The sequence below is a fragment of the Schistocerca piceifrons genome, chromosome 11 (assembly GCF_021461385.2).
Source record: "Schistocerca piceifrons isolate TAMUIC-IGC-003096 chromosome 11, iqSchPice1.1, whole genome shotgun sequence".
Taxonomy (NCBI): Eukaryota; Metazoa; Arthropoda; class Insecta; order Orthoptera; family Acrididae; genus Schistocerca; species Schistocerca piceifrons.
The window spans coordinates 147342577-147354670 of NC_060148.1; the positions used below are offsets into that span (position 1 = coordinate 147342577).

The 12094-nt window shown below is 40.7% G+C and overlaps 1 protein-coding gene across 1 annotated transcript in view; it reads left to right on the forward strand.

Annotated features, from left to right (window-relative positions):
* Positions 1 to 12094, forward strand: part of LOC124720340 (secernin-2) — a 91522-nt gene that overhangs the window by 22816 nt on the left and 56612 nt on the right. Inside the window, exon 3 of the mRNA XM_047245661.1 lies at positions 8901 to 9085. Coding sequence (XP_047101617.1) covers positions 8901 to 9085 — 185 coding nt within the window. The remainder of the gene's footprint in view (positions 1 to 8900; positions 9086 to 12094) is intronic.

The window sequence follows — 12094 nt, forward strand, 5'->3', positions numbered from 1 at the left end:
TTTGCTGTCTCTGAGAGAATTACAATGTCATCGGTGAACCTCAAAGTTTTTATTTCTCTTCCACGGATTTTAATACCTACTCCAAATTTTTCTTTTGTTTCCTTTAGTGCTTGCTCAATATACAGATTGAATAACATTGGGGATAGGCTACAACCCTGTCTCACTCCATTCCCAACCACTGCTTCCCTTTCATGCCCCTTGACTCTTATAACTGCCATCTGGTTTCTGTACAAATTGTAAATAGCCTTTCGCTCCCTGTATTTTACCCTTGCCATCTTCAGAATTTGAAAGAGGGTATTCCAGTCAACATTGTCAAAAGCTTTCTCTAAGTCTACAAATACTAGAAATGTAGGTTTGCCCTTCCTTAATCTAGCTTCTAAGATAAGTCGTAAAGTCAGTATTGCCTCACGTGTTCCAACATTTCTACAGAATCCAAACTGATTTTCCTTGAGGTCGGCTTCTATCAGTTTTTCCATTCGTCTGTAAAGAATTCGTGTTAGTATTTTGCAGCTGTGACTTATTAAACCGATAGCTCAGTAATTTTCACATCTGTCAACACCTGCTTTCTTTGGGATTGGAATTAATATATTCTTCTTGAAGTCTGAGGGTATTTCACCTGTCTCATGTATCTTGCTCACCAGATGGTAGAGTTTTGTCAGGACTGGCTCTCCCAAGGCCGCTAGTAGTTCTAATGGAATGTTGTCTACTCCCGGGGCCTTGTTTCGACTCAGGTCTTTCAGTGCTCTGTCAAACTCTTCACGCAGTATCGTATCTCCATTTCATCTTCATCTACATGCTCTTCCATTTCCATAATATTGTCCTCAAGTACATCGCCCTTGTATAAACCTTCTATATACTCCTTCCACCTTTCTGCTTTCCCTTCTTTGCTTAGAACTGGGTTTCCATCTGAGCTCTTGATATTCATGCAAGTGGTTCTCTTTTCTCCAAAGGTCTGTTTAATTTTCCTGTAGGCAGTATCATCTTACCCCTTGTGAGATAAGCCTCCACATCCTTACATTTGTCCTTTAGCCATCCCTGCTTAGCCATTTTGCACTTCCTGTTGATCTCATTTTTGAGACGTTTGTATTTCTTTTTGCCTGCTTCATTATTTACTGCATATTTATTATGTCTCCTTTCATCAGTTAAACTCAATATATCTTCTGTTACCCATGGATTTCTACTAGCCCTCGTCTTTTTACCTACTTGATCTTCTGCTGACTTCACTATTTCATTCGTTAAAGCTACCCATTCTTCTTCTACTGTATTTATTTCCCCCATTCCTGTCAATTGTTCCCTTATGCTCTCCCTGAAACTCCGTATAACCTCTGGTTCTTTCAGTTTATCCAGGTCCCATCTCCTTAAATTCTCACCTTTTTGCAGTTTCTTCGGTTTTAATCTACAGTTCATAACCAGAGTCCACATCTGCCGCTGGAAATGTCTTACAATTTATAACCTAGTTCCTCAACCTCTGTCTTACCATTATATAATATATCTGAAACTGTCTAGTATCTCCAGGGTTCTTCCATGTATACAACCTTCTTTCATGATTCTTGAACCAAGTGTTAGCTATGATTAAGTTGTGCTCCATGCAAAATTCTACCTGGCGGCTTCCTCTTTCATTTCTTAGCCCCATTCCATATTCACCTACTATGTTTCCTTCTCTTCCTTTTCCTATTGTCAAATTCTAGTCACCCATGACTATTAAATTTTCGTCTCCTTTCACTACCTGAATAATTTCTTTTATCTCATCATACATTTCATCAATTTCTTCATCTACAGAGCTAGTTGGCATATAAACTTGTACTACTGTGGTAGGCTTTGTGTCTATCTTGGCCACAATAATGCGTTCACTATGCTGTTTGTAGTAGCTTACGCGCATTCCTGTATTGCTATTCGTTATTAAAGCTACTTCTGCATCACCCCTATTTGATTTTGTATTTATAACCCTGTATTCGCGTGACCAAAAATCTTGTTCCTCCTGCCACCGAACTTCACTAATTCCCACTATATCTAACTTTAACCTATCCATTTCCCTTTTTAAATTTTCTAACCTGCCTGCACGATTAAGGTATCTGACATTCCACACTCTGATCCGTAGAATGTCAGTTTTCTTTCTCCTGATAACGATGTCCTCTTGAGTAGTTCCCGCCCAGAGATCCGAATGGGGGACTATTTCACCTCCGGAATATTTTACCCAAGAGGATGCCATCATCATTTAATCATACAGTAAAGCTACATGCCTTTGGGAAAAATTACGGCTGTAGTTTCCACTTGCTTTCAGCCGTTTGCAGTACCACAACTGCAAGGCCGTTTTGGTCAGTGTTACAGGGCCAGATCAGTCAGTCATCCAGACTGTTACCGCTGCAACTACTGAAAAGGCTGCTGCCCCTCTTCAGGCCTCTCAACAGGTACCCCTCCGTTGTGGTTGCACCTGCGATACGGCTATCTGTGTCGTTGAGGCACGCAAACCTCCCCACCAACGGCAAGGTCCATTGTTCATGGAGGGGGGGGAGAGAAATGCGTATAATGCTAATTACCTTGTTTCATAAAAAGTGTCAGAAATTAAGTGCCCTAGGCAATAATGCAAAAAAGTGACAAATGAAAAAATTAATAAGTGGGTCACGAGGGACGCAGCTGTGATTCTAGTGTTGATCAAATCTTGTTCTCCTGATCTCTATGAGAGTTATACATAGCGGTTGTAGTATGTTCCTAGATTCATTATTTAAAGCCAATTCTTGACACTTTACAAGTAGGAAGACTCGGGACAATTTCTGTCGACCTTAGAGTGTCTACTACTTTAGTTTCTTCAGTGCCTCTGTAACTATCTCTCACAGGCCAAACAAAATTGTCACCATCTGTGCTGTCCTTCTCTTAGATGTAGCTCCTGTTAGTGCTATTTGGCACACGTCCCATACACTTGAGCAATATTCTGTTCAAAAATGGTTCAAATGGCTCTGAGCACTATGGGACTTAACATCTATGATCATCAGTCCCCTAGAACATAGAACTACTTAAACCTAACTAACCTAAAGACAGCACACAACACCCAGTCATCACGAGGCAGAGAAAATCCCTGACCCCGCTGGGAATCGAACCCGGGCGTGGGAAGCGAGAACGCTACCGCACAACCACGAGATGCGGACAGCAATATTCTGTGATACCGCACGAGCACAATTATTCCACTGGCCCTGATGATGCCTTTTACCACTCTTGGGGCCAAATGCACTGTCATGAGGCCATTGTGAAGAGTATAGTGTGAACTTATTAATATGGGAGTTGTAAGAAGGTGAAATTTTGAACTACAGTTGTGAAAAATAGTCAGGGATAAAGCCTGTACTACAGGGAGGAATTCTGGTATCCGTAACAGAATTGCTCATTGTTTTCTTTTCTTATACTGAATGTATACAAAGAACAGTCGCACAAGGGTTACAGTTCTGTTTGGCTCTTGGAGGAGCATCACAGAATATTGCTCAAGTGTATGGGACCTGTACCAACTACCACTAACAGGAGATATATCTACAGAGCTCAGCATAGATGGTGACCATTTCATTTTACCTGTGGGAAATAGTTACAGAGGTACTCAAGAAACTGAAGTTATAGACATTTGAAGATCGACAAAAAATATCTCGAGGCTTCCTACTTATAAAGTGCCAAGAATTGGCTTCAAATGATGAGTCTAGGAGTTTACTACAACCACTATGTATCACTTTCGTAGGGGCCAGGAGAACAAAATTTGAACCACAGCTGGGTTGCTGGTGACCCACTTCTTAATTTTTTCATTTGTCAGTTTTTCGCATTATTGCCTAGAGGACTGAATTTCTGAGACTCTGTACAACAGATGCAAATTATCCTGCGAAAGCCTGCTTACAAAATTTCGAGACCCATTATTGAGTGAAGGTATTCTTCATCTGCCTGTATATCACTCCCACAGGTAAGGTGAAGACAACATTAAACTAATTACAACATACATAGAGATGTTGTTGCCGTAGCAGAGTATAGAGAGAAGATAATGTTACATGTCAGTCTACAGTTGCTGAGCAGTTAGGAGCAAGTGCTGAAGATGAACTTCCTGTGGCGGCAGGTTGAGTACTCGCATCAACAGTGAACATAGTCAAATGGCACCTACGAGAGACACAGATTTTGGGACTGTAGGATATTTGCAGTGGCAGACTTGAGGAACTCGGATATCTGATTAACACTAATTGCAGTTAGACTAGCTACTACCCTGAAGGCTAGTTGTAAACATTAGAAAAAGCCACTGGTTGCACAGCATAAGTTAGTGTAGAGTCTGTGGGGTGAGAGCTAACAGAAGTAGCAAACACTAGCAGTATTGTAAAATACACTTACTGAGAGCAACACTCTAAGTGTGAAAAACAGGCTTATCAGAGCTTACCTGAGGTGGGTGACAAGTGACAGATTGGCTTCTCAGTTATCTGACTGAGAACTCTAATACAAAAAATTGGGTTTTTAATGAATTGTGGCAGTGGAATATTTCTCCCTTCCTGTAGTTAGCCTATCAATCCACTCACACTTTAGGCTTCAGCCAATCTGATCTGTGGCTCAGAACCTCCATGATGCCTATGACTAGCCACACTGATTCATCCCCTTCTCCTACTTGGTAGGTGGGAAAGTTTCTGGCCTGTAAATTAACAACTTCCAACTTGGTAACAGTGTTCAGGTGAAAGCTAAACAACACAGTGCTTCCTGTTAAGTCTAGCACCAGCAGTGTTTCATGTCACTCCCCCCCTCCCATTTCCCCTGTGCAGTGGCTCATAAATGGGGACCTCTGTTGTAATACTCTAACATGTGTGAACACACCAATATTGCAGTTCTCAGGGGCAAGTATCGAGCTGCCTGCACCTGCTAAGATATGCCTTTTTGTGACTGTCTTCTACTGTGACACCTTACCACAGTGGCTGGGTGGTGGATGGACTAATCAGTTAATTCTCTGAATTGAAACTTCTCCCCTCGGACACCTGGCCAGAGTGTTTGCAATTTGCAGGGCTGTAGACTTACTGTTTACCTCAGGAACCTAAACACTAACACATTTACCTCCTCTCGGCATTCTGTCTCCAATTTCATATCTCGAAGTGCCCTCACTGGCTTCAGACAGCTGTTCATTACATCACAAACTGGCAAAGACTTGACAGAGTTTCAGTGCCTGAGAATTGACATCATACTGCCTGTACTATGGCTACTACTATTACTCCTTGTATTCTGCCAACAATAACAAAATTGTATTGTACATTGTTTCGAACACACTTAATTGAGCTTTCAAAACTGTTTGTGAATTGGCTTTACAAATCATTGTGATGTTTTTAAGTTAGGTATCATGTTGAAATATTGCATTGTTCATGAGAAAATTACACAAAATACGCCATAAGTGTGTTTTGATTATATTCATTGGTTGTTTTATAAATACAGATTGGTTTTTGTTCAAGTGTAAACCCTCTGGAGCTTTACATTTACCTGCATCATAATTACTATTACTTTTCTACATATGAATTTTGTGAATGATAAACTGGACTTTCACTTACACTGACTTTGACTTATTTTCAGTTTGTGGTGCAATACTTCTGTAAAATTGGTTACAGTTCATTTTAACTGGTCTCTAAGGAGCTCAAGTTGGCTTAATGTCATCAATACAGTAATTGATTAGTGTTATAATAAAAACTCATTAATTTACATACCTACATAACTTTGTGGCCTGCTACCAGATTCTTCATTACTGTTGGAATCGTAGTTTTTGTTAAGTGTTGTCTTATTCTGCTACATTACATGTGGATATTCGTACTTAGATTTAGTTGTCCAGGGTTGCAGGCCCATGATTATTTTTTGTTTGATGTGACTGCACAAATAAGGAACAGTAACTTCGAGTAATGTTTGTTTATTAATGTTTAGTACAAGGACACACGCATCTTATACCTGGCTTAGTGAGTGTTGCAAACATGTTAACAAAAATAACAAAAAAAAAAGTGGGCAAACTGATGGTATCATTTTTCACAATCGTCGTAACTGCTGTCCACATTCCTGTAGCATCAAACAAGCTCCATATCAGAATTATAAGGAGTGTTCAAATGAAAAGGTACGAAATGGTGTAACAATCAAACCGGTTGAAGTGTAAGTATGTCAGTTTGGGGCGACTTAGTGAGGCATCTCGGCAATGCAAGCATGAACCACCACCACCTCCTAAAAAATTCAGAGGTGTGTCCTCAGCACGCAAAGTGACGCTCACTGTCATTATCGACATCAGAGGTCTGATAATTGTCCAATTCCTCAAGTGCAGAAAAACTGTTAAGTGACCTGTCCTGTGTGACATTCTGTAGCCTACCCGATTCTGAGAGCAAACGATGGGGCCGCTCACGGAGGGAGCAATTCTTCTCCGTGATAATAAGTGTCGACACGTCTCTGAGGGCACACGAAGTGTACCTACAAGAGTTCAAGTGTGAGCACCCTGTACATGTCACCCTGTGACTTCCCCGTGTTAACTGTGCTGAACAGCATCTCGGAGGGAAGTGCTTCGACCTGGATGACTTAGTGCCAGTTGGAGACTGGCTCCTGTCACGGCTACAGGAATTCTGGAAACAGAGAATCCTTCAGCTCGTGAAATAGTGGGATAGTTGTGCTCGGGCCTGTGGTGATTACTTTTGAATAAAGACTTCTGTTATAATCAGTGTCGCTTCATAGCTTTTCGTTTGAATGCCTCTCATGTTTCTTGTGAATTGTTGAATTAAGTTTCATTTCATTTTCAGTTATGCTAATGATGAATTACACAGATAATTCAGTACACCCAAGTGACATTTAGAGTCCCTCACAAATTGCCAGTTTTGTACACTTGAAAATAATGTTTATAATATATTGATTGAAATTGTTTGAAGTGGGGGTGGGGGAACTGAAAACAAATAAAAATAAAACTCTTGAAAAATGGAAAATAAAAATCAGACAATGTTTTTGTGATGTCTGTCAAACTGTTTCAGGTGATTAGAGGCTTACAAACCTGAAACTTTATTTTGTCTAGGGAAATAATCACAAGTGTTGCCAGTGTGTGTTGACCGATGTTTTAATTAATTAATAGTAGTATTTTGACCTTGTCTTTCATTTGAGTTCTTCAGTTGGTTTAAAATGCTTTTCTAAAAAGTGTCAAAATCAAGATGGGCAGTGCTCTTGTATCAAATATTTCAGGACTAAAAGTAGTTCACAGGAGCTATCTTGCCAGAAAACCTATTAAACCACTGAAAATAAGAGGTAGTTAAAATTTCCAATACAGAATAATTTGTGAAAGAGAAAGCAAATCTGAAAACTTGAACCAATCAAAGAAAGCTGATCAAATAAATTCAAGTACAAAAATCAGTATAGAAGTGTATGGATGAATCAAGCAGTTGCATCTAGTGGCCGAAAGTACGTGTTACGTTACTTAAGAGCCAACTTTTATTATGCAGAATTTTAGGTTACAGTGTGCAAAGCAGTATCCATTTTAAGCAATTTGTATGTAACAGGTAGAGGTCACGCTCAATCCCAGAAGCATCAGAATAGTCAATCATCACAATCAATCGCAGGCTTATGAAAAGAGAGGTGAGCTCAATAGAATTATGAGGGTTGCCCAGAAACTAATGGACCACATTTTCTTTTCTCAGGTGAAAACAATGCTACGAATGCAAAACATTACATAGATATTATTCGAAGTTCCTGAGTGAACGTGCCAAGTTCCTATCACTTCCGACAGATAGCGTAGCTGCACGACAGTTTCAAAATGTCTTCTGTGGGTGATGTACATTACGAGCAATGTGCTGTCATTGAATTTCTCACTACAGAGAAAGAAACTGTGGGGAACATTCACAAATACTAGGGCAAAGTCTATAGTGTCTGCTGCTGGCAGAAGTAAAGTTAGTTGCTGGGCACAGTTGAGGTCATCAGAATGCGGTTCAACTGAGCTCCGCAATTTGCAGCGGTCGGGGAGACCATCCACAGCTGTCACACCTGACACGTTGCAGCAAGTGTGTGCAAGATGGGTCCTGCGGTGTCTTGGGTCACAAATTGCACAGAAAAAAATGTTTTTTTCGATTTGTTGCAATGTTTTGGAGCTGAGGGGGAGATTTTCTTGTCCCGGACTGTGATAGGTGATGAAACCTGTTTTCATTTTTTTGAGCCCAAAACAAAATGACAGTTGACGGAATGGCGCCATTCCAACTCCCCACAGAAGAAATAATTCAAAGCGACTGCTTCTTCTGGTAAGGTCATGATCACCATGTTCTGGGACTGTGAAGGTGTGATTCCTATTGATACAATGCCAAGAGGTGGTACTACATTAATTCAGAAGCATATGTCAACACATTAACAAAACTCGACGTGCTTCCGGGGACTTTGGTGCCACAGCAACGCGGGAGATGTTTTGCTGCAACACGGTATTGCTCAGCCCGACAAGTCTGTGGACTGCTGAACACGTCGCAAAACAGGGTCGGACAGTGTTACCCCATCCACCCTACGACCGTGATCTAGCCCGCTCGAGACTTCCACTTGTTTGGGCCATTAAAGGATGCCATTCGTGGAAGACATTTTGATGACGATAAGGTGGTGATTCACACGGTGAAGCATTGGCTCTGCCACCAGAACGAGGATTGGTACTGACAGGGCATACACACCCTCATTTTGCGCTGGATGAAGGGCATAGAACAGGATGGAGATTACCTGGAAAAATAGGGTGTGTAGATGAAACACCATTTTTCCGTGTGTGTAATTATCATTATGTTCAATAAAGAAATGTTGAAGAGAAAAGAATGTGGTGCATTACTTTCTGGGCAACCCTTGTATATCACAGCTTCATATAGAACTGTCACACTAGAATGTCACAGTAGGCCAAAATCACAATTTTAAATAACTGGTAGCTCTGGCTGTTCTTGCAGTGTACGTACCTGGAGATCGACCAGGTGGAGCACACGCAGGCGGTGGTGCTCAGCAAGCCGGCGTGGATGTGGGGTGCCGAGATGGGTGCGAACGAGGCGGGCGTGGTCGTCGGCAACGAGGCGGTCTTCACGCTGGTGGACGACGGCAGCGAGGAGGAGCGCCTGATCGGCATGGATCTCGTCAGGTGAGGCACCTCGCAGCGGCTCTCCCGGTCGGCGGTTCCCTCAGGTCTTCCTCGCGAGGAGGGCAAATGCAGTGACGGGTTGGAAACTGCCGTGAGGCATGTGTTCACTATTGTTATCTGCTGCGTCTAATGTAATCCATTGTTTCCTCAATTTATTACTAAATTTGAGGTGGTGCTATGGGATTAATTTCGCAGATAATATTTCTAACAAGACGACCTGAAATGTATAAGGACGTGCTGGCCACGAAACAGATACCTTTAGAACCAAAATTAAATATATACTTAACTTGAATGCTGGGTGAAATATACAGTCTTAACAACTCGAAATAAATAACCTGACTCAGATTTCTCACGAGTTTTAATTTATTCTCTATAGATGGGAGAGATCATTATAAATCATTCACCTACACTGATTCAGATACAAATTTCGGTCCAGTCTGCACCATTTCAACACAGTACTAAATCTGAAGCCTGTTCTGCTATAAAGGATGTGATCCCTAATATTTCCCCATTATAAGCGAGCTCTTTAAATTTGTGTATCACAGCACCCCTGCTCGCTTCCACAAGCAATATTTGAGTGGTGGGTTGGGGTTTATTCCTTTGCGATACTTAAGCTACATATAATTACAACACCCAAGTCGGGGACCAGAATTGATGACCAACAGGGGAACTGAAGCCACACAATGATGACTGTTCAGCAAGGCTTAAGGTTATGTGTGTTTCTCAACATAGTTAGAAATGTGACCCTAGTCGACTTCATATTCGCTGACATATGGAGACCGACAACTAAATATAGCAAGTAGGCACTTTAACCGCTGTAAGAGATATCGGACATTAGCTTCACTAAAATTCGAAACAGTCTTAAGGTGCCTACACATGAACTCCAAATAACAACCACTGACAGTTTCAAAAGAGAAAAATGTCCATACAGCACTGATATTACAACAGACTTCATCTCCAGCTCGATAGACAAATGACTGACCTACTTAACAGGTACAAAACCCAGTGACCACTGATAAACCTATTCCCAAAATCCACTGAAGCACAATCACTCAAACTTGGTGATAAAGCAATAAATATGAGCACCGACACACAGTGATGTATTAGAAAAATGTTGTGAATTAAGACCACTCAGTTCCAGATGCAATGCAATGTAACCACAAGTGATATCACCCTATTACTATTGACTAACATCTGATTTAAGGAAATAGTTGCAATTGAGGGAAAGTCTCTTCAACAGATATGATTATACAGACCTGCTTATACAGGAATCAAACCCACACTAACACTAGTGGACTTGTGCATGGCAAAATGATGGCACCGTATCATCAGCACGCCAGACTTAATAGGTGCCAGGCTAATTGACACAACACTTAACAGTACATATATATTTAAAGAACAACTAGAGCAATGCTAATCATAGCTTAGGCCGGTATTACACAGTCAAATTTCTTTGTCAAAGTTGGTATGTCAAATATTTATGTCTAAGGAGTTTGATGGTGAAATAGGGCACTTTGTCAAAACTCGTCTGTCGTCAAATTTCATGAAATCTAGGGCATTGCTGTAGATTTGATCATAAGTCACTTGTCTTCTGTTCGTTGCAATGTGTAATGTCACCACATGGAGCGCTAGCATTGCTGCAGTGTTCTGCCATCTGTAGTGTGTTTGTAAACAAGGCCGGTAAATGCAATTAGTGTTTACTGTAAACTACAAAATTAATAGAGATGTACGAAGCTGATGAGGTGCTTTACAACGTGAGGCAGCCTGAATACAAAAAATAGATCAAGAAGATTGGAGAGCTATAAAAATATTGCAGAGGTCATTAGCCGTGAGATACAGTTTTCAGACACAAAATGTAATTGATGTGTTTATAAAATAAAAATAGTTCTTAATGCAAATAAAGTGTGTTGAACATTATTGACCTTCAGACATTGGTCCTTTGGTGCTTTATAAATTGCTGCACATGTTTCAGGTATTATTTTCGTTAATGTGCATTGTGGTATTAAAGTGCTGTACGGTAAGCTAGAGTAACTCCTGTAGCAAGGAACTGGAGTGTTACAGTGAGCCTGTCTTCTGCAGATATAGTAGTTCTTAAATGAGTATTGTGCTTTGTGATATGAGGATACACTTCACTGAGCACATGTGAAATGTATGCTCATCCATTCTTAAGTAATTTATGTACAACCTGACGTCCTCCACTACAATCTCACGTAACAAGTTTTGTTGAAAGCTTTTATCATCTTGTCATAAAACCCACGGCTTCACCCAGGTACGTTTCCTTTTTTTTCCGCTGCTTGTCTTCCACATGTGCACACAGTGCAACTGTGGTACATGCAACTGCTGCGGCTAATAACAAGTTGTAGTCAGCCATCTTGAACTTTGAAGAAAAATATGACGACAGTGTAATACCCCTTTTTAGTGCCATCTCAGAGAGCTGTAGCAAATAAATTTGACCAATATTTGATCATATCTTTGATCAAATCTTTGACAAATAAATTTGAGAGTGTAATACTGGCCTTAACAATCAACAAATAAATTCCTCTCAAGGTAAAGTGTGCAGGCATAACAACATATCACAAAGAGCAATAAATTTAGTCCCTGCTTGTATTCCCTTTACTACTACTAATACCACCACAAAAACACATCCTCATTGATCCTGCAAATATAGGACAGAAGATAATCGAGGTAATTGATCTGTAGTTACAGAGTTCCTCAATGTATATCGACCAGAAAAAAATCAAAAAACAATAACACTCGAACCAAGTAAGAAAGGCAACATGTCGCCGGCCTACCACACACACCACTGCGAAGACTCCACCATTCTCATTGCTCACTAGGCTGGGCCACCACCAGTACTACCCTTACACGCAGTATGTAACATTCGAGCAGCCAGTATTTTAAATTAACACTATAGCCCACCAGGGCTGAATATAAAAGAAAAACTCTTGGGAGGTGTCATATGGCACAGTACCTGGCTCATTTTGGGTTAGAAAGTCTTCTTTAGTTCCA